This window comes from Cavia porcellus, unplaced genomic scaffold (genome assembly GCF_034190915.1).
Source record: "Cavia porcellus strain 051 isolate PalLab524CR breed Dunkin Hartley unplaced genomic scaffold, mCavPor4.1 scaffold_18, whole genome shotgun sequence".
In the NCBI taxonomy this organism is placed as follows: Eukaryota; Metazoa; Chordata; class Mammalia; order Rodentia; family Caviidae; genus Cavia; species Cavia porcellus.
This window is the reverse complement of record NW_026947501.1, coordinates 9,713,762-9,740,779: the sequence shown is the minus strand read 5'-3', so window position 1 is coordinate 9,740,779 and position 27,018 is coordinate 9,713,762. Positions and strand designations below refer to the sequence as shown.

The following is a 27,018-nucleotide window of genomic DNA, read 5'->3' as shown; positions in this document are numbered from 1 at the left end:
GAGCACCCCTGAGATATTTAAAGAAGAGTGAGGAGCTCCTTGTGGAGGAAGCAGGATGAACAATGAGGAAATAGCAGGGAATGAGGTCAAGTCAGAGGAACAGGAGGTCAGAGCCTTGTCAGCTACTGGAATCATCATGGCATTCACTGAGAATGAGATAGATTGCAATGTAAAAGGTTTGAGCTGGGAGATAGTGTTATGATTTAAATAAAAATGGCAACTTCACCCCAAAAAACTTTCATGAACTCAGAGACAGGGCTTTTGGAAGGAGGTTTTTATCATGTGGGCACAATACCTACCTTGCTGGCAGGAGATGGGTCCAGCTGGTCACATGGATAACTGGGATTGTGACCTGGAGGGCTACATCTCCCTCCCTGCTTTCTTTCTCTACTTCCTGGCCACTGTGATGTGAGCAGCTTTCCTTTGTGGAAGGCCCTTCTACCATGCCATTTGTCTTAGTTACTTTTCTTGTTGCTGGGGAAAAATACCCAACACACAAAAGTTTATTTTGGCTCATAGTCTGTAGATGTTTAGTCCATCATTGGTGGTTCCAAGGCTGGGTGATAAGGCAGAGGCATCAAAGAGGAGAAACAGTTCTTGGAGTGGCTGGCAGAAGGCAGCAAGCAACCAGCCTGCCTTGCCCTTTACCCACTCTGTTTAGGCTACCGGCCTTTTGGGTGGTGACACTGAGAGCTATGCTAATTCTGACCATGAGTTATTTAGTACCACACATCCTTACTCACAGTATCACATGCCCTGCGTCCAGGTAGTTTTGAAAACCCAGGCAACCAGAAGCTGGAATCATGAGCTCCAATAAACCTCCCCTCCTTTTAGTTGAAGGTGTTGTGTCCCAGTGATGAGAAAGTAACTAAAACATATGTTATGATCTGATTTCTGCTTTAACAGATTCACTGAGTGCTAGGTTGAAAACAGAATGAGGAAGAGCAAAGGCAGAAGCATGAGGTTCTGTTTGGATGCTATTAAAATGATGATAAGGGTGACTGGGATCAGGGCTGTCATCTTAGCAGTGGTGAGAAGTGCTAATATAAAGCTAATATTTTCAACCATCTTACCATGAAAAATGCAGTAATAGAAGAATAGGGAACAGTCTGCTGAGCTTCTGTGCATTCACTTGTCTTGTTTCCTGCTTTCTTTCTGCTCTGCTCTCCTCTGATGTCTTCCACTTGCTCTCTCTCACATGCCCAGATATTTTAAAGCAAGTTTTAGACATTTGAAGCCTGCGACAACAGGAGAGACGTGAATGCAAGAGAAGTGTCAAGATGACTTCAAGGCTTTTGCACCAAGCATTTCATGAGGTGTTTCTACCAGTAACTAAAGTGGAGACGTTCATGAGGATTGCTGCTGAGGTGGGGAAATCTGGGAGGAGTAAGTTTTGAACCAAGGGGCAGAGTTTGAGACGCTGGAATTTGAGATGCCTATGAGATGTCCCAGTGTGACTGTCAAGTGGGTTGTTGGTTACGTGAATCTGGAGTCAAGATAAGTCTGGGTGGATGTAAATACACATGATGTTTAAAATTAGGAAGTCTGACAATTTTGCCAAAAAGGGAGAAAAATGTGCAGGCCTGTTGATGGGCTAGTGGGGAGGGAAGCAAGAGACTGACAACAGCTTAAAAACAGAGGCGAGGGACCGGATCATAGCGAGTGTAGATGACTTTTTGGAGGAATTTATTTATAAAATGAATTTTATACAGCCAGAGCTGGACGGGTCAGGGAGAGAGAGAGAGAGAGAGAGAGAGAGAGAGAGAGAGAGAGAGAGAGAGAGAGAGAGAGAGAGAGAAACAGCATGTTTGTAGACTAATAGAAAAGATTCATTCTGTAGGAAACAAAATTTAATGCTGGGGAAGAACTGCTGAAGCAGCCCCTGAGCACAGGGATCCAGGCATTGCCCAGATTGGGATTGTAGACAAGGCACTATAGTAACAGGCAGGAAGGTAGAGGGAGGCTTGGGCACAGACATAGCTTGGTAGGTTGATGCAACGGGAGGCACCACAGGAGTTCTTTTCTGGTGGAAACAGAAAACAAAGTCATGGCTGAGACGAGGAGGAGAAAGAGAGGCGAGAACACAGAAAATAGCGTCCAGGAGTGTGGGGAGGCCTGAAGAGGGAAGCAGAGCTGCTGGGCAGCGGTTGGGCTCCAGATAAAGTGAATGCAAAACACTGCTGTTTATCTTCATAATTTATTTATTGTTTGACAGGATTTATGTGTAGACCTTGTTTCGGTCATTTTTCTTACAGGGGTCTTTGCTAGCTGTAGACCTTGATACTGCAAAACTGATGCTGTGTACTTTATAGCTGTATATTCACCTCAAGGAAATTTTGTATCGTAACTGATTTTTCCTCCTATTCAATTATTCTTTTCCCTATGCATTTCTATCATTAACATTGGTGGAATATATATGTGGTCTTTCATCCAAATTAATTGTTTTTCTCTCTAGCTTTCTTTTTTTTTTTTTTTTTTTTTTTTTTTGTCTTTTTCATTTTTATCGGTACCGGGGATCGAACTCACGACCGCCTGCTTGCAAGGCAGGTGCTTATGCCGCTGAGCTAAACCCCCAGCCCCTCTTTTTTTTTTTACTTTCCTGATGAACTTCAGGTTTGCTCTGTACACCAACATTTCCTGTGTCTGCCTGATTGTCACAATCACATGAGAAATTTTTAATGCATAGAATGAAGGCAAAAAACAAGGCAGATCCTGATTGTTTATGTTTTTTTCAAGAATGCAACTTGCTGGTTACTGATTCTAGAATGATTGTTACTGTCCTGTTCCCTTTCGGTTTTCCTTCAGGTTATCCAGGGTGTGTGTGTGTGTGTGTGTGTGTGTGTGTGTGTGTGTGTGTGTGTTGCCTGCTCTTCAGATATCATTACATCTTAACTAATTGTCCTCAATCCATTTATTTTACTTTAGTTTGCGTATATTCTGTCTCCTAATTTTCCCTGCTCTTTCTCATGGAGGTCCAATTATATAGTATGCTGTTGAGGACATTACAGATGTTTCCTGAAATTTTATTTTCTTCCTATAATAAATAATTTTAAAAGTATGCATTTCCCCTGTTGAAAGGATAATGTACTTTTTACTTTGGGTTACAGTGCTTTTTGTGAATTGTAAGGTGGGATTTCTCCCTGTTTATTTTAATGAGAAGAGTTTGGTTATATACTGATATTTGCCAACAAATAAGTATATTGTTCTCAAATAGACAGGATGGCTGTTTTACTGTGCCCCATATTTTGTTGTTTGGTTGAGATTCCTAGGTATATTAGATTTTTAAAAATTATGAATATATCATACATATGAAAAGAAATATAAACTACTTCATAGAGTTTAATTGTAATGTAAATCTTTGGAAGCTACCATTCCTGTGAAGAAATATAGTATTACAAGCTGTTAGGAGGCCTTCATGTGCCTGTCCTGGACTGTCACAACCTGTTTCCTTTAACTCGGATGTACTGCTCTGTTCTTCTGTGCCAGTCACACCCTTGCTTTTGTTCAGTTTTGTTATTGCTGCTGGCATCCCTCAACATGATTTCTACTGTGCTCTGCCACTGAGGTTGTTTTTATTGGCAACACTGCCAAATTTTAAGGGAGTACTCACTATGCCACTACTGGTGTCCTCTTTCCTGTGTGCTGTGACTTGAGGATTAAGTTATCCTAGTACATAGAAAGAAATGTAGTTCAAATCTGGAAAGAAAAAGGTTGATTCTTTTACTGCTCCATAGAAAATGATTCCTGAGACACAGAAAGATTCTTGTTTCATGGTAAATATTCTTGTTTTCTGGTAATACAGATATTGAATCTCAAAAACAGCAGTACAAAGTCTGTATTCACTTTATGTCAGTTTCACGGATATTACAGACACATCCTTACCTACTATCTATCATCTATCTATGTATCTTCTATCATCTATCATCACCACCTATCATGGTCCTGGATCTTAAACATGAGGCCTTTGCACTAGCTGTATCCTCAGCCTTTTCTTATTTAACTTTGAGACAGAGTCTGGCTAAGTTTTCTAAATTGCTGTTTCTATCCATCTACCTTGTCCTCTTGATGGAATTACAGGTGGGAGCCTCCATAGTCACTCTGGGAATATTCTTAATCCAGGTTAATCTGCCTTCAATTTGGTAAGAAATGCCAAATGACTATGACCCCTGCTTTTTAGAACAGTTCTGACATAGTAACTCCATTTCCAATATGATGAGTCTCCTGCATGTTCTTTCTCTATATATCTTATATCTTCTAATACAGTATTTGTAGAATACGAGAGAGAGAGACAGAGACAGAAAGGGGGAGACAGAGAGAGAGAGAGAGAGAGAGAGAGAGAGAGAGAGAGAAACTATATTGTATCCAGTGCTACAGGCAAAGTCCATCAGGCCAAATGGAAAGTTAAAACTAAGAAAAGAAAATTAAGTTTGAGAGTGGAAGATGTATCTTTCTCATCCAACCAAGAATATATACCAACCTACTTCCAGCAGAGGAGAGAGCTACATTTGGCTCCCTAGACAGGGAAAAGTAACTCACTTTCTATAGAAAAACCTATGATATCAAACAATAACTAGATTTTTAAATTATAAAATTAAAATTTTAACTAGATCAAAATCATGAACCTTCTCCACATGCTGAAGACTAAAACTAGATCCATGTCTATCACCATCACTACTAAAGTCAAAATGGATAAAAGATCTAAATATTAAAACAGAAAAATTAAATCTACAGGAAGAAAAAATAGATAGAAATCTTGAAGACCTAAGGGTGGGCAGAGTTCCTGAACAAAAACCAAACTACATGGAAAGTACTTCAAAGAATCAGTAACTGAGATTCCAACTTATTAAAAGGCTTTTGTGCCTTAAAAGAAATCACCAACAGAGTGAAAAGAAACCCAACAGAGTAGGAAAAAAGTTTTAGCCAACTGTCCTTCAGTCAAAGGACTTCGTATCTAGAACATATAAAGAACTGAAAAAACTCAGGCTTCCCAAATTCAATCTGAAAATGGGCACCTGAGATAAACAAACACTTCTCAGATAAAGAAATACAAATGGCAAATAAATATATGAAAAAATGTTCAACATCATTGGTTATTCAAGAAATGCAACTTAAAACCGCATTGAGATTCCATCTCATCCCAGAAAGAATGGCTACCTTAAAAAAAATCAACTAATAACAAAACTGGTGGAGTGTGGGGAAAAAGGAACCCTTCTTCATTGTGGATGGGAGCATGGACTGGTACAATCACTGTGGAAATCTGAGCGGAGATTCCTCAAAAAACTAGGATTAGAGTCCCAGTCAACCAAGCTATTCACCTTCTGAGTATTTTCCCAGAAGAATTAAAAACATCATATCGTAGCGATATATCTGCACTCGTATTCATAGCAGCACAATTTGTAATAGCTAACTCTTGGCAACAACCCAGGTGTCCATTAGCTGAGGAATGGATAAAAAAGATGTGAGTTTTAATACAATAGAGTACCACTCAGTCAAAAAGAAGGATAAACTGAGCACTTTCATAAGTAAACGGTTGCAACTCGAGACCATACTTGTAAGTAAAATTAATCAGACTTATATGTGTAAAAGTCAAGAAACTGAACAAGTAAATAGGATCTGAAATGTACAGTAGATATTGTGCATTGGGAAGAAACTGTTCAAAAGAAAAGGAAAGAAAATCTGTGATAGGGAAAGGGGAGAGGAAGAAAAGGATAGATAGATAGATAGATAGATAGATAGATAGATAGATAGATAGATAGATGATAGATGATAGATATACATTGAATATATGTACACACATACATATATATATACATATACACACACAAGACAGTTAAAATCATTATACAGCTAGCTTCTAGTTTTTCCTTGAGAATAATTTTTTTTGCTAATATTGTTTAGACATGAGATCTTGTCTATTTCCTGTACTCTGAATAACTACTGCAAAGACAGCAATATGCAATGTATCAACTATTTTAACTGTCCTACTAACCTGCTTTGAAACTCAGTTTCACTGCTTATCTTTTTTTTCTCTTAAAAAATATGAACCAGTTAAGAAAGGGAAATTTACCTCTTATGCATGATTGTAAGTGTTAGGTTAAAATGTCCAAGACACTCTTATAGAAGAACATTTCTCTCCTCACACATCCCTTCCAGCCATGCAGAGTCCATGGCAGCTCACTACACTGCAGTTACTTTTTTATATTTATTTGTTATTTATTTGTGGTACTGAGGATCAAACTCATGATCTCACACTTGCCAGGCAGGCAATTGTGTCGCTAAGCAAAACTCCAGTCCCTCAGTTATTTTTTAAAAAAACACAATAGAGGCACTTTTATATAAGGGTGGGGAGTGTAGGTATGTGGAGTGTTGAGATCCTCCACCCCAATGATAGTCATTAAATTGGATACCTCTTTTGCTTAACTTTTTCTTGAGTTTTAAAAAATGTGTAATCCTGATAGAAATAAGCCCATCAATACCTGTTACCTAAATATGATAAATTAAAATTCTCTATTATGGAATATTGACATTTAATAATATCTCAATATGAAATTGGACATACGAAGTTTACAATTAATGTGTATCCCTGGGTCTTTGTGGTACACTCTTACGTTGCTCTGCCCTTATTTCTCTTGCTTTCTATCTATTCATGAACACCTATTTTTCAATCATTATCTGCAGCATTTCCACCTAATAGAATTTCAGTGTGTTTTAGTCACTAAGTAATATTGATTCATTTTGTGCAGGTAGAGTGTTCCAGCAAAGCATGACTTTCTTATAAAGAGAGCTAAGAAAGGAACTACCAAAGGATATCTTTTTAAAAAAGAAATACGTCAGTCATCTCTGAGATGATACTTTTAAAGGTCCACTTAGCTTTTATATATGTACAAGAATATAGATTTTATTTCCAAACTTGAGTGTAAAAAAATTAAATTTTGTCAAAATCAGACTGAATCTCTCTCCAGTCTGTCTGGGTGTTGAGAAGTTCAATCTTGGCTCTCACTTGTGTGTTGCATCCTCTTCAGAAGGATCACAGTGTCTCATGGAGAGAAAACATGAAGGGAACACTGCTCTTGTGTCTAGAGCATACCAATTACATTTTACTTACAGCCACCTAGGCTCTCTAAGATGCTTTGTAGCATTTTGTGGGGAAAGACTCTTGCGGATTCTTGCCTGGGATCCCACTTTACTAGGTGGCACAACCGTTTTCCTCTCAGGGTAGCAGGTCCTAGAGGTGCTGAGAAGAGTGCCGTCTCTGTGTCTTGGGAAAGGGCATGGCCTTTCTACCTCCCGTGAGGGCAGTGGACAGAAACTGCCACTTGCTATACTAGTACAGCTGCCACCACCAAGCTGACCACGTTCCACGCAGAACCCTACAGTTCAAAGAAGATACTAAATAGCAACAACAATTTAAATACTGAATCATGTTTATATTTAAACGATTTTTAAGTTCATTATTGATATTATTTTAAGGCTACATTCATCATACACATATATTTATTTTAATTATTGGTTCTCTTAAAGACTTCAATCATTGACTTACTTAATATTAATAAATTATTCAGACAACATAAGAACTCACTCTAGACAACAGTACTTAAAAATCACTTGGATGGCTCACTTTATTTATGTCTAACCAAATGACATATATGCTTTAATATTTACTGAAATGAAAAGTTCCATGAGACAAGCATGAATTGAATATTCCTGTTAAATATTTGTAATAACATTTTTAATCTTAGAATATGTTTTTTGCTTACCAAAAAGGTCTAATAAAATTATCTCAATGACAAACATTTTCAGTTACAATTCTGTAGCTTTCAGAACAGAAAGTTCCCTTCCCTTTTTATCCTATTCTGGTACACTATTCTAGAACATTGACTTCAGGATATATGGTGTCTATTGTGCACTGGAAGCATTACAATTTTATTTCTATTACATTACAATTTTATTTCTATTAGTATCGAATACTGAAATTAGAATATTCAAGTTTCGAGATGGATTTTTCATTAGAAAAGTTGGTGCGATCAATGCGAGAACTAGGACTTCCAACCTTGCTCAGCCAGGACTTCCTGCAAAAAATAAAACAAACAAACAAACAGAAATTAGTATACAGAATATACGTGGATCATCCAAAATGATTCTACAATAGTTATTAGTGAGAATTCACATTTAATAAATAACTTTTGTATAATGAGATATATAAGTTTTGCATTTGTATATATCATTCTAAAAATAACACAAAGTGTAATATATGAGCAAATATGGACAGAGAACGGATAGTAACAAATTAAACACAGTCCATTCCTGATGAGTTCACATAAGACTTATTTTACCTCACTTAAAATACTCCAAGTCCATGATTACCTAGATCTTAAAAGGATCAAAATATTTTTACAAAGAAGTGATAAAAATAATTCACCATTTTTAAAATTACCTAGCACCTATGTGGTGATGTTATATATATATGTACATATACGTATGCATATATATGAATAGACAGAGACACAGAGTCAGACAGAGGTAGAAACACACAGAAAATTACTGAAAGAATAAACATGACTTTTCCAAAAACATTAAAATAAAATTAGATGAACATTTTTTTCTTTTCTATTGAAATATTGTTCTCACAATGAAAACAAAATGATTACATTGAGAAAAAGTTAACTATCCTGAAAACAGTTTTCTTATAGAGGAATGCTTTATTCTAACTTACTGGAAGTGTCCATGTGTTTAATTTATGAGTACCTTCTGAAATGCTTCCTATATAATTTGGACCTATTATATGACCTGTAATATATTGCAGACATCTAAGATTATGCTCAGCACTTTATAGAGTCTTTGTACACATTACTAATGAGTTGGGATGACAGGCTTTCCTGGTATTAAAAGTCAATAATACAAGGCTACTTCATGTAAGTGATGGATGTTAGCCCTGCAGCTGATGTAGAAACATCTGCTGTTTCCTCCTGTCTCCAGTTATTGAAGTTGGGAAGCTAATACTGTACCTGGTATGCAATACAATCTGATATAACTTCGGCTTAAAAAATTTTCTTGGCCAAAGTTTTCTGATTAGCTGAAATTTTCTCTTAGTTGGACTAGAGAATTCTAATTATTCAATGCCATTCTGCTTTTCAATTTCTTTTTTCAAATGCTTATTTAGAACTGTTTTAAAGGGTTGGGTTAATTTTGATTTGTGTTTTTATTCAGAAGCTAAATCATAAACACACACATTTCATTCTTGTTTCTTTTCTTTTTCTTTTTGTTTCCTTTCAAATTCACGACCTCACATTTGCCAGACAGGCATTTATGCCACTGAGCTAAATCCCCAGCCACACACATTTCATTTTTTAGAGTTATTTAGTTGAACTCTTATGGAAATTTCATGATTAAAAATCAAATTCAGTTTTTGTGAAAAAGATCTGATCACTTGACTTTTAATAGTCAAACCTTGAAACTTTCTAGAAAACAAAGGCCAGAAATGCCAATGAAAGCTGACATTTCACGAGCACTCACTGATTTCCAGGCACCATGCTAAATTCTTTACCTGTAAATGTTTCCTTCACTCCACTCATGAATGCTGGAAGCCAGACTGTATTATTGCTTCTTGGTGAATTATGAGCAGAGAACCAGGCAGTAAGCTGGCATGCAGTGGGATAACCGGGGAGGACTCTGGGAGCGGCTTGCTCAGCCAGGAGGCAGGGAGGGCAGCGGGCAGATGGAGAACAGCACCCTTAGGAGGTGCAGCAAGGAGACCGCTGGCGGGTGGGAAGGGGGTGGCAGGCTCGAGACATCTCAGTGAAGTGCTGAGTAGACAGCTGGACTGTGTCTGACTGGAGGAATAAAAATTTGGAATTTTTCAGCACACAGAGCAATACTGAACCCTAAGATTGGCTGGCGTCATCAAGACATGAATGTGATAGAGAAGAGAAGAGGCCTGGCGACTTCACCTCGGGGGGGTGCTACTGTGAAGAGCAGGGGGCTAAAGGAGAACCAGTACAAGGGAAGGACGCGTTCAGTAAGAACTAAGAAGAGCCGGGAGAGCATACGATTCTCGGAGCTAAATGGGGCCCTGGGAGCAAGCTGTCACTGTGACAGCAAGGCATCGAGCTGAGTTCTAAAGAAACAGAGAAGCTTGCAAATCTTAGCACGGGGGAAGCCAATCCAAGCAAGACAGACACAAGGGACACAGAAAAATATCAATAATGCTAACTAATTTTAAATTGTAGAACCTTTGAATGGTCAAAATAAAGTCTTAAGTAAAGCCCAAACAACCAGTAACCTGGAATCAATATAGAAGAATCCCTACCATTGAAAAAAAGAAAAAGAACATAAGCAGATGGAAAGGAATGAAACATAAACAGCCAATAAATATCTGAAAACACTCATTATCAAAAAATATGAATACAGCAATGTAAAGCAATGTATGAAATTGTGAGGATGTAACAGTATAATTTCTTATAGTACCAGTTAGGATGGGGAAAAAGAGGCACTTTCTACATCACCTATGAGAATGTAAATGTGCAAATTTTTAAAATGACACTAATACAACCTAACAAATTATTAAATGTCCATGCTACACATACTATTATTGAAATGGAATGCTAGAAAACAGATCGGAGAAGGAGATTAGCATGCAGGAACTAGAGAGTACTCTAGGGTTTAACAGCTGCACCTTGTGGGCAGTAAGGAGAGGACATGGGTTGGGCTGCGAGATACTGGGCAGTGATCCAGTCTCAGTGAAGACCTCTGTCAACATGCAAGGAGACCCTTCGGCGCTGTCCCTTGTTAAGGTGAGAGGGTTGGGTGTGTGTACCCCCCACAGCAACCAGTCGTGAAGAGACAGCCTTTAATAAGGCGCCTTTTTTCTTTTGAGACAATTCCTGAGAATTCTGCTGAGAATCACCTTCCAGCAGCGTTTCTGGCATCTGGGAGAATCGCTGCTTCGGTCCTGAAGGAGCCCCTGAATGGCACAGCACAGTGTCCACTACAAACGCTTCATAGGTGGGCAAAGGGAACGAACTGAGAATGAAACATGAATCACTGCTCAGATAGGTCTGTAACAAGCTGGATGAAACAGGGTCAAGAGACAGGCACACACAGTAAGTTTTGAAACAAAGAGAATACATCTTTGTCCGGGAGAGAGGACAATGCATTAAAAAGCTGAAGAGTGGCGTGAACGTGAAGAGACGTGCACACGGGACAGCCTCCATTTTTTCAGGCTGTAGGAAGTAAGGTAATCACTGAGAATAAGGGAGGTGAGGGTAGAGCCGAGGGGTTACATAAGTAAAAAGACGTAATAGTTGCCAAAGACATTAACAAATATTAACTGAACTGAAAAAACTGCTAAAAAGCAGGAGGAGCCCTTGAAGTTGGCCTCTGCTCAGGAGACACCTCTTCTGCAGAGCTGGCCAAAGCCCACAAAGCCAGTGACCATGACGAGGCCAAAGGCTTCTCAGTGGGCATGGTCTGAGACCTGGCAGTTTGATCACACGTATCCTGAGGTGAGTGAGGCACTGAGAGACTTTCCAGCCCTTGGTCTGCAGTGGACTTTTCTCGTGGCTTGCTCCTGAGCTGCAGCTCTGGGTTTCCTGGGGTGAGCTGACTGACCTATTTCACTGGGAAGCCTCTAGGCTGGTGTTTCAGTATCTTTTCTCTTGGACCGGTTTTATTCTCCGGGGGAAATATCCAATTTCTTGCCTAAAGGGTATAAATCTGGCAATGGGCATCTGGGAAGAGGTGAGGCCTGCTCTAGTTTGGATCTTAAGCTCACTGAAAGGAACACATTGTGTGTGTACCCTGGCTTGGGCCCAGGGTGGGGCTGGCAACCTGGGAAGTCGTGGAGTCTTCAGAAAGGGGGCCCTAGTGGAAGTTCTCGGGGTAACTCAGTGTGTGACCCTGAAGGAAGTGCGGAACTCTACTCTCCTTTCTCCTCCTTTGGTTTTTCAAAATGAGGTGAATTTTGCTTTGGCATATAACTCCACAGTGATGTATTTCTGCCACACCACAGGCCCAAAATAATGTGACCAACTTATCATGGACTAAAAGTCCCCAAACTTTGAGCCAAAATAAATATTTTCTCTTTATAATTTTATTATCATCTTGGAAACTTGAGTCATTTTTAGGAAACGGATGCACCTTGAGGCCATAATTTTTAGTGAAGCAAATCAGACACAGAAGTTTAAATATTGCATTGTTTCTCTTGTGTGAGAAACTGGAAGGGTAAATAAGAAGCAAAATGGAGGATAGATATTGGGTAATAGGAAGAACATCTTCAGGTGGGAAGGAGAACAAGGGAGCGGGGAGACGAGGATTTAACAGCAGAATGGAAGGAATGAACGGAAATGAAGCTTTTGTTACGGGGGGGGGGGGGAAGGGTTGAAGAGAAGAAAGGGAAAGGAGAAAAAAAGAATTAATGGCAGGTGTGGCGGCACATGTCCGTGACCCTGGCCCTTGGAAGGCCAAGGCTGGGGAATCTCCACAAGTTCTAGGCCAGCCTGGCTCCATAGTGAGTTCAAGGCCAGCTTGAACTATACAGTGAGACCTTGTCTCAAAAAACCAAAGCAAGTTCTTTGAAAAGAAGAAGAATTAAGACATATTACGTACAGGTACAGAGTCTCTATGATGAATGTGATCATTATGTGTGGCAAATATGCACTAATAAATTTTTTAAAATACTTCAACTGTAAAAATTTCAAAACTTGGAATTAAGTATAATAAAAATCTTGGGTGTTTCATGACAGGGACAGAAAGCTGACTAAGATGAGCCCTCCCTCACATGAGAAATTTACGTTCACCAAATCTGTATTTTCAGCGCTGTACCTTTCTCAGCTGTGTCCCTCTCCAGAAAAGAAGCTCTGACTTCTGTCTGGTTTCTCTGTCTGCTCCCTAGTGTGGCACAGGGATAACCGCTTGCACCACAGACCTGGACTCAGTCCTCCTGTTTTTTAGACCTGCCTTCATGCCCATTTCCAGGGCCGAAGGTGTGGAAGGCTTCAGCCGTGTTGGTTTCTTCACTCGCCCCAGGGAGACTTACAGCTCAGGTCGACACTCCTGCCTTTCATCTGCCTTCTGCTTTCAAAGTTTCCTTGCTGCAGTGTTTCCTCCCATTCTTTGTCCATGTGAGCATTTAAATCTTTAAAAAGTATTTTTATTCATAAATGGAGTTTAGGAAGGGCCGAAGTAAATGCACATATTCAAACATAGTTCACCATTAGTCTACCTGGAATTATGTGCTGCATTATATGAAAAACATGGCTTAGTTCTGAATGTTTAGACATTTTCCTCAGCACCTTTTACTCAATAATTTATCATCCTGTAGATTTCAAATGCATCTTGCACACTGAGTCTGTTTATATTCTTGGATCTGTTTCTAGACATTCTGTTTGACTTCATTGATGTCTTTGGTTGATCTCTAAGCCAGTAGCAAACTACTGAATTATTGTAGCTTGAGAATACAGTCCTTCTCCTCAGATCAGCCACTGTATCGTGACATAACTTTAACCCTTTCCCAACCCCTTCTAAATCTAAACCTAATTCAAACATTCTGACAGTCTAACAATATTTTATCTTATCAGAAAGAGCAAACATTTTCTCTATTTTTGTTCAAGTTTTAAGTTCACTTAATTCAGGCCCTAAATATTTCCTGATAAATTCATATTTTGTTACGTTTCATCTTTCTTGATATGTTGAACAAGACATTTTCAGTCATTATGCTTTAAAACTAGAATAGGCAATCAAGTGGCCTCTTATATTGTAATAAAATGCCTTACTGAACTTTATTGGCAATATAATAGTTTTATGGGGGGGAGTTCCTAAGGTGTACCTAGGAACCATTCTGTGTATTTTTTCTGAATTAATTGTTAATTTTATCACACTGACTGAATAACTTCAAATTGCTCTTTGTGTCAGGCTCTTCAGCCACACTTCCCCACCTACCTGTCTTTCTTGCCACAGTGACTGTACAGCTATAAAATGAACCAAGAGCAGTGTCCACCCCCGCAGTGGGTCAGCACAATCATAATGTACTGCTCTGCCTCTCGCATATATTACTTAGCAGTGTAGTACACTCAATAAATATTGAACGATGGCTGGATGGAGGGATGAATTACATGTGCTTGAAAGAGCCTGAAGTCTAACACTCCTGCTGTTAATTTGAATTGGTTCACATACATATATCTTTCAGGTATTTCTATTTAAGAAATTTGATTCACTGATAAACATGACTTATTAGAAGATTCAACTGGTAAAACCAAAAGAATTAGAATATAAATTGGAAAAAGTCTATTACAGAAGTCATGTTATGTGATGATCATGTATCAAGTACACTCCAGTCACTGTAATGTGTTTTAAATGTCTTACAGAAAGGCTTTAAAAATGAAAGTAATTTTCATAAGGTCTATTTGATTCCTTTACCAAAATCACATTGCCTTTAATAATTTCAAGGCAACAATGTAAGAAGGTATTTCGTGATACATATATTTCTTACATCATTGATGAGGATTATAGACAGCTATAAAAAGAATTATTTTATGGAATGGTAAGGGACAATGATCCCACATATACTGTTTTTAAGTATCCTTCAGGCAATTTTTATATTATAAAACAAATAAATAAAACAGTGCTGAACAATGTTAAATGACCAAGAAAAATCTACTTGTTTAATAAATTAACTGTGCTGTACTCTTTGTTCCTATCTAGGCAGTCACCAACTATTGGGCCATTCAGAGTTTCTATGACATTCATATTCATATGCTATGGGGCAGCTGGTACATATTCAGCCGTAAAACACAGTACACCCCACACATTTATGGCCTTGGCAGCCAGCAGTGAGGCCAGCTGTGGCCTCCTAAAATGCACTTACGTTGCTGCTCTCCCAGGGGTCCTTCTTTGACTACTTCTAGGTGATGTACATTCTGTTGTGTACATCACGGCACTTATCACATTCTGTAAACTGCTGAGCTTCTGTAATTGGTTATGCATTCATTATGTGCCTCTTCTACATTAGAATGCAAGTCCTAAGAAAGCAAGGTCAGAATCTTCACCATTAATAAATCCCTGACATCTAGCACAATGCCTGGTGAAAGTGGATACTCTGCAGTATTTAATGAATATTATTTAATGAATAAAACTTGGTACCTGAGCGCCTTCTTCAGACCTTCAGCTTCCATGTGTGGGAGAAGAGATCTGTTCAGGACCCTACACTGTCCTCACTTAAACAGGAACCCTGAGCGTGCCCATTTAACACTGATTCTATCCCGTTCAAAGCAAACCCCAACATTTTTAAATACTCTTTGTAAGTTAAAAAAATTATTGCTCTCATTACAGAAAATGGTAAAGTATTTTACCTATTTAGTCCTCTGCAAAATGACACAAGTAATGAGTGTATTCGTCTTCTCGAAAGAAGGTGGGGGCCTAGAGATCTGATTAATGACCTGAATGTGAACCAAATAAACTCTTGCAATTGGTTTATTCTTTAGCCCCCTCCCCTCAGATTTTATTGCATTTCTTGTGATTGTGTGTTTACTCAGGGTATGAATGAACATGGTATCTGGCTTCACTCAGTGTTCAGAGTGACTCTTACAGTACCACGGGAAGACCGAGTCCACCCCACAAGCCCATCACATGTCAGAGCACCACCACCTTCTGACAATTCCAATGCACCACTTTGGGTGTTTAGATATACTGTGTAAAAGACCTTAGTTATCTCTTTCTTTGTATCTCAAAAATGTACAGACACACATAATTGTATTTATTGTACAAGTTCAGGAGTTTCAAGCTTCTTAAAAAGAATCTTTTCCCCAAACACCATCTTGCATGAAAGTTTAATGCTTCTAGGACAATAAGTGGTGTGCTTTTCTAAACCAAAGGAATGGTAATGTGTGTGTGTGTGTGTGTGTGTGTGTGTGTGTGTGTGTGTGTGAGAGAGAGAGAGAGAGAGAGAGAGAGAGAGAGAGAGAGAGACCCTCCTCCATCATACCCCTCTCTCTCCTCCAGCCACAATTCAAGTACCTCTGAGAAGCTCCAAGGACTCTGGGGAGCTCAGTTTGAAATCTACCCTATTAATCTACCACTGAGCAAAGATGTGGGGGAGTGGAATGTGTGGAGAATCCATTATTTGTAGTAGTAGAAATCAACATAGGACTATTTTTTCTATAATTTAAGTCAGTATTTAATTCTTGCAAAATGTGGTAAGCTTCTGGGGTGCTATAAAAAACTCCATTTTACTAATATCCTTATCTGAAACACAGAGGTGAAATTAAAGCACTGCAAAGCCAACACTATCAATAATTCATAGCAGTTCTATTTCCTGGGATGAAAGTGGAGCAGCATAATCCCTTCGGGTATCTCAGCAGCACCAATATAAAACATACAGCATAGCAAGAAAGTGGACAGTTGGAAAAGACAGCTAATGAATTAAAAGCTAATGTGGTTGGAAAATATTTAATTGCCTGTCGATTTCAAACTTTTAAGGTAGCACTACTAATGGAACCATATATAACATATAATATAATAATTGTCAGTCATGTAGCCCATGACTAGTTCTCTGGATAATCACTAACCTCTTCAGTGATTATCCAGAGAACTCTAGGATATTCATAATTAATCTGAGTCCAGATTCCTCATTTTTAAAATATGGGCACTACTACTCTCCTTACTGAGCTACTGAAAAAATTAAAGAGAGGTTGTAAATCACATAATGCAATGTCTGTCACACAGCAGGCTGTTAATGACTGTTATTACAGTGTAACTGTTCTTTGCATTTGTCAAAGATGAAAGCCAGTTGAGTAAACTCCATGACCCTCACAGCAACACACTTCCAGTGCAATTCCACTAGTACAACCTCTTGGTTTGGGTAGAGGTACTTCTCAGCTGCAATGGGAAGTGGGTGAGAGTCTGGAAGACCTCCCCAGACATAAGCCATGCCTGGTTCTGAGAAAGAGCCATGAATCAAAGGCCCTGGGTCCAGAGAAGCCAGAACAAAGGAGGCCATGACTAACTTCTGTGGCCTTTGCCAAATCACAACTTCTAAACAGTATGGTGACAGATATGCTCTTATTTCTCTTTATTTACTGAAAAGAAAATAGGTGCTAGCAGAGTGGCAAATAGATTTTAGATGATTATGTGAATCAGCTATCAACTCCTGTTTGGACATCTTAAGTTTCTTACACTCTTTAGGGTATCATCTATAAAATGGAACACATCCTGCCTATGTCTTCGAGTTATAAGGAATAAATGTATAATCTTGTAAAGTATCTAGAAAGGACTTAACACTAATTTTTAGCTATTTTACTAGCTAGAGCATAGTTACTTTGAAATGGAGCTTAATAGAGGGAATTGGATTGTTACAACTTTACTAGAAGGACTAAAAGAACAGATTTAAATTGTGCCTATTGGAGCAATGATGCAGAACTGACTGCTAATGTACAAAATGTTAAAATTGTTATATTCATTTAAATATAAAATGACATATATCAAAGATTTTATTTAATAAATTAGTGAGAGAAGCTGTAACAAGTCTGGTTTTAAAACTCTGAGATACACACACATATAAGTACATGTAGTTTTATGTACACATACAGTACTTATGTATAATTAGGAATGTTGAAATCAGCTTGCTAATAGATATAAAACTGGTTAAAATTCTGTGGGGCAACATACCCAAGAGAACTATAATGCACATTTCTTAAATGTAAACATTTAAATATTAAAATAAAATATTAAATAAAATAAATATTAAATATTTAAACATTAAATATTAAAATAAATTTTAAATATTAAAATTAAATAAATATTAAATGTTAGAATATTAAAATAAGCATTTATATTAAAAATGTAAAAATGATAGGTAAAATTAATTATAAAAATATATGTAGCCGTAACTGTGGTTTCAGGAAGATGGCAGAACAGTAAGCAGCAGAGTAAACAGCCTCTCTGAGAGAAACAGCCCAGATGCTGGAATATAGCATTGTCAGGAAGACAAGAAGGGAGAAAGTGAAGCCCACAGAGAGAGTAAAAAAGAAACACTTACATGAAGAAGAAGGTAGTAGCTGGCGACACCTTTGCCCAGAGCTGGGCCCACTGTGTGCAAGAAGCTGATGGAACCTGGGGAAAACATGGTCATGGTGCCGGTGGTGGCTGGTGAGCCCAGAGGCCTCTGCAAAGAGACACAGCAGTGGAAGGGAACAGAACACAGAGGACTCACTGGCTGGTGGTGAGTACAGAGGGCTCAGTCCTCCTGCAGGAGGCAGTGATTGGCCAGGAGCCATTTTGAAGTTGAGCCAGATAAGCCCGGAACCAGAACTACACCTGGCTCCCCATAGCAGCTCGGAGCTGGGATCAGACCTGTGGAAACTTCAGATTCATCCTTGCCCCAGCATGCATTTCAGCAGCCATTGCCAAGGTTCTCCACTGGTAACCAGCTTGGCTTGGAGGCAGTGGCCACCTCCCCCAACCCCCTGAAACACTCCAAAGGCCATGCTGGTATGCAGCTTGGTCTGGAGGCAGCAACTGGCCTTGTACACTGTGCACACTCCCACAGCTATCATCAAAGATCCCCTCTGGTAACAAGCTGGAGGCAGCAGCCAGCCCCACTCCCATGTGCACTCTGTTAGCTTTTGGTGACCCTACCTAGGATGGGAAAAACAGCAGACAGCCCTGCACCAGTGCACCCAGTGGCCACCATCAGATACCTGTAGCCAGCACTGGCTAGATGAACCAAACAGTCTCACTTGAGAGAAATTGTAGCCAATGCAGGAAATGCCTGGGACCCCACTACCCACTTGTCTGGAAGAACCCAGGAATACATCAAGACAAAGAAGTGAAAGGCAGACTCTGGCCAAAGCCTAAGCAGAGCTGGCCCAGGAGATGTAAATACAGAAGAGATCAGGAGTCACACACCTGAAATTTCTGAAGTGATGGCAACAGAAGTAAAGAAACAACTTCATGAGGCTATAAAAGAAATGAGACTCAAAATACTATCTCAAGTAAAAGAAGAAATAAAAAAAATAAAAGAATTGCTAAGCACCTCTAAAGAAGACATAGATGGACAAATAGAGAAGCATACAAAAACGAGGGGAACCTGGAATGAACATTACAAAAAAAGATTTAGAATATGTGAAACAGATTCAAAGAGATATCCAGAAAATTAAAATCTCCATTGAAAGCTGGCAAAACTGCTTGAAAGAAACTAAAGATAGACTTTCAGACATTGAAGACAGGATTGCAGCTTGAGACCACAAGAGGAAAGATCTCTTAAAAATAACAGGGAACCAGGAAGTAACAATTCAATGGCTGCAAGACAACCAAAAGAAACATAAGAATAATAGGTATAAGTGAAAAGCAGGGGTCAACACAAATGACATTAAAAATCTATTTATGGAAGTATCAGAAAACTTCCCAAGCATAGGAAAAGGAAGTGACATTCAGATAAATGAGGCATATAGGACATATAGATAGCCATAATCAAAGTAAATCTACATCCAGACATATAATAATCAAGATCCCAGAAATTCAACACAAGAACAGAATATTAAAACCTGTTAGAGAAAAGAAACAGATCACCTATAAAGGACAACTCATCAAAATCACAACAGATTTCTCAATACAAACCATCAAATCAAGAAGAGCTTGGAGTAAAGTATTTCAAGTTCTGAAGGGGAACAACTTCCAACCTGGATTGATGTGCCCTGCAAAACTATCTTTCAAAATTAATGGAGAAACGAGATACTTCCATGACAAAGAACAACTGAAGGAAATCATGAGCACTAAACCAATCCTACAAAAAAAAAAAATACAAGCTTAAAGAGATAAAAAAGACCATGGTTCCAGGAACTGTGGCAGAGGGGGACCACCAAGCAGGGCAGACAATGGAATGAAGGGGAAAAGTAGGCAGCCAAAGGCAGGAAAATAGCATGGCAGAGATGAGCCAGTAGAGGTTGGCCATAACAGTTAATGTAGATGGCCTCAATGCACCAATACAAAGAAACACAGGCAAAGTGGAGTAGGAGACAGGGTCCATCAATACGCTTTATACAAGAAATACATTTACTCCAAGAGGGTTCACAGACTGAAAGTCAAAGGAGAGAGAACAGTGTTCTATGTGACACAGAACCAGAAAGAAGTGGGGGTAGCTCCCATCAGCTGCCATGAAGAAAATCATGGCACTTTTATACAATGGAAAGTTACTTAGCTATACAGGTAATCTTGAGCTCTTGTAGGCAAATGGGTACAACATGAGCTCGTGCTCATGGATGAAATGGTTCAGAGTCATGCAGGTGAATACTGTGTTGTTTACCTAGTATAAAAACTAAAGCAGTTAGTGGGATCCAAAATGCACAATACATACTGTGAAAGTGAAAGGGGAGGAAGTGTCTAAAAGGGAAGGCAGCAGCCATTGTTAATCTATTATCATGCTTTCATTGTTTTGTTTTCATTGTTCTGTTTAGTTTGGTTTTATTCTGTTTCGGTTTGTCTAATTTTATTATATTTGATGGCATGGACAGCTATTTCAAAGATAACAAAATATATTATGGTAGCCATTATTGATTTTCTATTATCTTGTTTTGAAACCCTGTATTTCTTTCATTGTTTTGTTTTGACTGATTTTATTCCATTTTGTTTTGTTTGACTGTATCATGTTTGATGATATAGGCAACTACTTTGAAGATAAAAAGATGCATTATGGGATTCATTGTGATTTTACTATTATTTTGTTTTGAAGTCCTGTACTGCTTCCATTGTTTATTTTTATTTGGTACTATTTTGTTTGATTTTATTATGCCTGATAGTATGGGAAGTTCTTTTGAAGATTACAAGAGAGATTACAAGATTATGATAGCCATAACTGATTTCCTTGTATTTTGTTTTAAAGTCACGTACCATGTTCATTGTTTTGTTTTGATTGACTCTATTCTGTTTTACTTCATTTGGTTTTATTCTCTTGAAAATATATACATAATCCAGTATTAACAAAATATTATTGTTTAAAGATATAAACTACATAAACAATAAAATTAATGAGACTTTTATAGACATTTTTATGTTGTCTTTGAAATCTGAAATCTGATGTGCATTTTACTATAACAACTTATAACATCAATTTAAACTTCTGCCATATTACAAGTGCCCAATAACCACATGTGGCTGGCAGCTCCCATATCAGACATTATAGCTTTACCACAATAAAAAGAGTAATGTTTGGGTTTATCTTTTCTTCAGAGCAAAAATACATTGTATATGTACCAGAAAAAAAGTTTGCTAATGGTAAGAATTATGTGCATTTCTATAGTTTGTTCCAATAGATTTCTATAATTTAGATCTATAAAGTAAATTGATCAAAGGCACAAATCCATAGAGAATCAGAAAAATTCCTGAAGGTTCAACTACATACAAGTTTCAGAATCTGTCTGAAAAACATCTCCAATCTCTATGACCCAATTCCAAGCTTAAGACACATTTTCCTGATAAACTTATTAGGGGAACTTCTGGGAAACAGGAGACTGCTGCCCAAACCACAGTACAGTATTTATGAACACACTGCTCTAATCCAGTGCAGACATCAGGAAGCCACCACCAGGACTGTTGGCTCCAGAGTCACCAAATGTATGCTGGAACCTCAAACCAGCAGAATTAGTCCCTCAGCATTTCTGTCTCTGTCTCTCTTTCTTTGTGCATCTAACTCAGATCCAAGTTCAAATTTTACATAACTATCTCTGACTAATGAAGTTTTCATCACATTCAAAACCCTGACTGGACACAGTTGGGAAAACCTAGCTACCTCTAAACTCCAGAGCCAAAGAGAAGACAGCAGAAAGAGTTTGGAACGGAGACTGCCCAAGACAATACACTGTACCACGTGTACCGCTGCTATCACTCCGTTAACAAGAACTGCACAAAATCTGATGCTACAGGATTTGGAAGTACAGTATTAGAGGGGTGTTTTCTGCTAGTCTATAATTTTAGTCTATGATTTTGCTGGTCCATTTTTCTTGAAATGGAGTTCTTCTCAGCACTAGAATGGAATCCCAAGGAACATCAACCATGCAGGATTCTGAGGAGGATAGGCAGAGGACACACAGGAGGAGTGACAGGAGAAGAGGGAGACCACTTTGACAATTGTGATGTCGGGAAAATCAAGAGCACAGAGAATTTTAAGAAAGAGAGAGCAGAGAGCTTCCAAACGTTACTGGAATCCAAATAAAATATGAACTGAAAAGTGCTTTAGGGTCCCTCCTAAGATCAAACCCAGTGATGCAGTGGAGGGGTAGAAGCCAGATTAGAATTTTTTTTATTTTAAAGAGGGCAAAATTAAACATAACAAAACAGACCATAAGCAAACAATGTAAGAGACACAGATTTCAAAGCAAGACCACGGAGATCTTCACTGTCTATCATATTGTTTCTTGTTTTCTTCCAAATAGTTGTCCATATCTTCACACACAGTGAAGTCATATTGAATAAAATAGTATTAAGCTGATCAGAACAAGATGATGAAGGCATTTTAGGTCTTCAAGACTAGACAATAGGGAAGTCAACAATGGCTGCCATAATGTCTCTCATTCTCTTCAAAATAGCTGTCCATATCTTTACGTATGTTGAAATTAAACAAAAGAAAATAATCTAATATCATTCTGAACAGAGAATAATAGTATTGCTAGATTTTATATCATAATGTATGGAATTAGCACTGGGTATCTTAGTGTCTCTTCAGAGTATCTGTTCATTACATTGTGCATTATATAATCAATTCTCATAGACTGTTTAGAAGTTCTACACATGTGTAAATCTCTACATGTATATCTATCCTTTCTGTATTAGAGGGAAAAACAGATCAAAACAAGACAACAAAACAAATTCTTAGAAAAACACGAAATGAAAAAGACATATAAAACCACAATACTAGGTGATCTACAGTAGTTACTATGATGTCTCATTATTTTCAATAGAATTGTCTACCTCATCAGGCATAATATAATTGAACATAGCAGTACATAGCAATATTAATAAAAACAAAACATTGGAGACATTATAGGACTTCAAAAGCAGTTAATAATCAAACCAGCATGCATATGCTATTGACTTATCATCTTCAGAGTAGTTGCCTTTACCCTCAGACTTCATACTATCAAGCATACCAAATTCAAATAAAATCAGTCAAGACAAAACAGCAGTTTAACAAACCAGATTCAAATAAGATCAGTCATAGTAAGATAGTGTAAGTAATACAGGGCTTCAGTTTAAGTTAATAGGAAACTAAGGATAGCTACCATAGTATATCCTGCTATTTTTGGAATGGCTGTCTGTGCCCTCAAATCTAGTACAAGTAGACAGACTGGAACACAGTAAAATCAAATTAAACAGAGTGATAAGAGTAATGTGGCTTTTAAATCCTGATACACTATTAACAATGTCCTCTGCCTTCCTTTTTTAAGACAATTCCTTCCCTTTCATTTTCTCAGGGTGCTTTGTACATTTTGGGTCCCACTAACTCCTTTAGTTTTTAGATTAGGGGGGTAATTCATTATCTACCTAGGTGGGGCTTAACCTTTTTACCTCTGAGCTTGATCTTGAGCTGTGTTCCCTGACTTACTAAAGCCTCAAGGTTTTCCTTCTTTATAGCTAAGTAGTTCTCCACTGCACAAAAGTGTCATGACTTTCCAACCTATCTGCAGCTGCTGGGCAAGCTGTCCCTATTTCTCTCTGGTTCCCTGTCACATAGAGCATCATTTTCTCATCTTTGACTTTCAGTTCATTAACCTCTTTCAGGTTGATTATATTTCCTATTCAGAGCATCTCAATGGACCCTATTTCCTGATCTACTCTGCCTGTGTTTCTTTTTGTTAGTGTATCAAGGCCATCTGTGTTGAGATGATAGCCCACCTTCTCTGCCTCATCTCTGCTCTCCTATTTTTCTGCTGTTAGTTGTCTACTTTTCTCCTTCATTCCACTGTCTGCCCATTCACTGAGACCTCTCTGCCACTGTTCCTGGAATACTGGTGATTTCTTTTCTCTCTCTCTCGAATGTCCTTCAGTATTTTTTGTAGGGGTGGATTGGTGTTCATGAACTCCCACAGTTCCTGTTTGTCATGGAAACATCTTGTTTCTCCATTAATTTTGAGAGATGGTTTTTCAGGGTACATCAGTCTAGGTTGGAGGTTATGTTCTTTCAGGACTTGAAATACTTCACTTCAAGCTCTTCTTGATTTGATAGTTTGTGTCAAGAAGTCTGTTGTGATTTTGATGTGTTTTCCTTTAGAGGTGATCTGGGGTTTTTTTCTGTGACCACTTTTAATATTTTGTTCTTGTGATAAATTTCTGGGATCTTGATTATTATATGTCTGGGTGTAGATCTGATTTGGTTGTAGGTAGCTGGAGTTCTGTATGCCTCATATATCTGAATATCATTTCCTTTTCCTATGCTTGGGAAGTTTTCTTGAATTATTTCTGTGAATAGCCTTTGTAATTCATTTGTGTTTACTCCTGCTTCTTTGCTCACATTTTTTATTCTTAAGTTATAGATCCTCTTACTGTCCTCTAGCCTTTGTATTGTTACTTCTAGGTTCCTTGTTAGTTTTAAGAGATCTTTCCTTTCATGATCACACATTGCAAGTCTATTTTCAAGTTTTGAAAGTCTAACTTCAGTTTCTGTCAAGGTGTTTTGCCAGCTTTCAATGGAGTTTTTAATATCCTGGTAATCTCTCTGGATCTGTTTCATGTATTCTAGATTTTGTTTATATTATTCATCAAAGGTTTCTCTCCTTTTTCTGGGTTCCTCTATTCTTCCACCTGTGTCTTCTTGAGAGGTGCTTAACATTTCTTTTATTAATCTTCTTATATCTTGCTTCACTTGAATTGGAATTTCAGTTATAACTTCATGTATGAGGTCACAAAGGTATTTTTTTATGTCCACTGATGCTGTGTCCAATATTGTATGATTGCTGCCCTTGATATATTCTGTATTTACTTTTCTGGACTCATTTTCCCTGGGTCAGTGGCTGGAGGCTTTTTCTTGTTTGTTTCTCTGTCATGTTTCTGGTTTCTTTCAGACAGGTGTATGGTGGAGGTCTCAGGCCCTTTTCATATTGCTTACAGTTTTTCTGAAGCATGCTGGCTAGGGGCTTGCTGCCCTTTCCAGTTTAGTGTTATCTGAGATGCATGCAGGGCTGGCCCCTCTCTGAGCCAGTCACTTGGCGAGTGTCTTCAGCACATGCAGACGTCACAGGTTTGGGACAGTTTCATCCCTGGCTATTGGGTCCCAACCAGGGGCCTGACCCAAGCAGATCCCACCAGTCCTCTTTGGGCCAGGGGTGGCTGGCTGATGCTACTGCAGTTCTGGGTTCAGGCCTGCCCTACCCAGCTCCAATGTGTTGTCCAGCCAGTCACCCCCTCTGTGGGACCCAATTCCTAGCACTTACCATGGATTAATGCAGCTCTCCACATAGATTCTGCTCTCTGTTGTACCGCATCCTCCTGCCAAGGGCCCTGTGGTCACCAACCCCTGATTTCGGCAGCCACAACTTCAGTGCAACCTGTGAGTTGTCTGACTCCAAGGTGCGCCTGGCACAGTGCAGGACTGGCACCAGTGAGAGCACATCTGGTTCCATCCATACTTTTTCTTGCTTTCTTTCTTTATTTTTCTTTTTCTTTTTCCTCAGTTTCCTCGTGGGTCATGAGAATCCCTCTCCATTCGTCTGGTCTTTTCCATGGTGTTAAATTCTAGCATCTGGGTTGTTTTTCTCAGAGAGGCGGTCTACCCTGATACCTATCAAGCCACCATCTTCAGACCTCTCGTCCTGTTTCACTGTGTTTTAAGAGGATCGTTTGTGACAGAACACGTATCATATGTCAACCCTGAAGATGGGAGATTTCAGAACTCCTTCAGATATTTGACCCAAATTTATTTTATATAGTGAAACTTATCATGTATAGTGGAACCCTTCTTTATGAAGATGTCTTATAAAGAAGGAAATGGCTTATTTTACATTCCTCTAGAGTTAAAAAAAATTACAGTTATTTTTAGATTATTCTTTTTCCCCAGCAGAGTGTTTAGTCTTTAAATCCAAGCATGTGACTGAACTCATGGGAAGGCTTGGGGTAGGAGGTAAGATGGCATGGTAATGGTTCAGTTAATTAGTGGTCACTGAAAAATGGTGCTTTTATAAAACTCAATATTTTGTCAGCACTAATGGGTTGGTTAAATGCTCATAAATTTCAGTCTCATGCAGAGACTGTCATGGAATAGCCTTTTTCTATCAAAAATACATTCCATTTGTACTCATAATATGCCACCTTATTTCCTTAAAAAAAGTATGAACAGAAAGGAAAATGTGTATCTTCCTAATATTAATAGTTTTGTAGATCATAAAATAAAGACATTGCTAAATTTCAGTAAACATGTTTCTGCCTAATTCTGAGAAAAAACTAGAATGTCATATTGGTCCCCCTAGTTAACAGTGAGTAACTGCTGAATGTCCTAAAGCTGCTGTGCTTTTCCTAAAGAAAAACTAAATTATTAAAAATTAGTTAATCTTAGATAAATAAGAGATATCATATAACCAAGGTGCCTATCCAGTGGGTGGTAACAAAGAGCAAGATGGATTAGAGACTGGGAGAAGAAAGAAAAGGATTTAATGGAAGAGGTTGAAAGATATGTAAAGACTTCTACTCAGCAAAATTACACATAATTTTAATGTTGCACCTAAACACCTAAACACACCTAAGCATAAGGTGTGTTTAGTATCACTGAGACCAACAATAAAATGATCACATAATATCTTGTAAGAAAAACCAAAATTTAATTTTGATTAATGGCATTACATCTCCCTCTTTTGAACTGAGTGTTACATAGTGGATGGCTGCTACTATTTAGTTTCCAATTGACTTTGAGATAAGGCAGCTCCAACAAGCATAAAAACCCAAATTAATCAGTGATGTCTTTATAGTAAATAGACTTAAAAGTCTGAGGTCTCAGAGTTATGGACATAAAGCTAAAGTCATAACATGGCTATGGAAGAAATTAAA

General features: G+C 38.3%; 1 protein-coding gene across 4 annotated transcripts in view; it reads right to left on the bottom strand.

Annotated features, from left to right (window-relative positions):
• Window positions 1-7,594: 7,594 nt before the first annotated feature.
• Window positions 7,595-27,018, bottom strand: part of Acyp2 (acylphosphatase 2) — a 198,371-nt gene continuing 178,947 nt past the window's right edge. For 3 of the 4 annotated variants that reach the window (XM_063229376.1, XM_063229374.1, XM_023567274.2), the window contains one exon: window positions 7,595-8,069. Coding sequence is in view for 3 of the 4 variants with exons in the window: in XM_063229374.1 (XP_063085444.1) it covers window positions 7,955-8,069 (115 nt within the window). In the remaining variant the exon portion in view is untranslated. Of the gene's footprint in view, window positions 8,070-9,553; window positions 9,831-27,018 lie in introns of those variants that run through there. The other variant, XM_063229370.1, reaches the window with a different exon arrangement.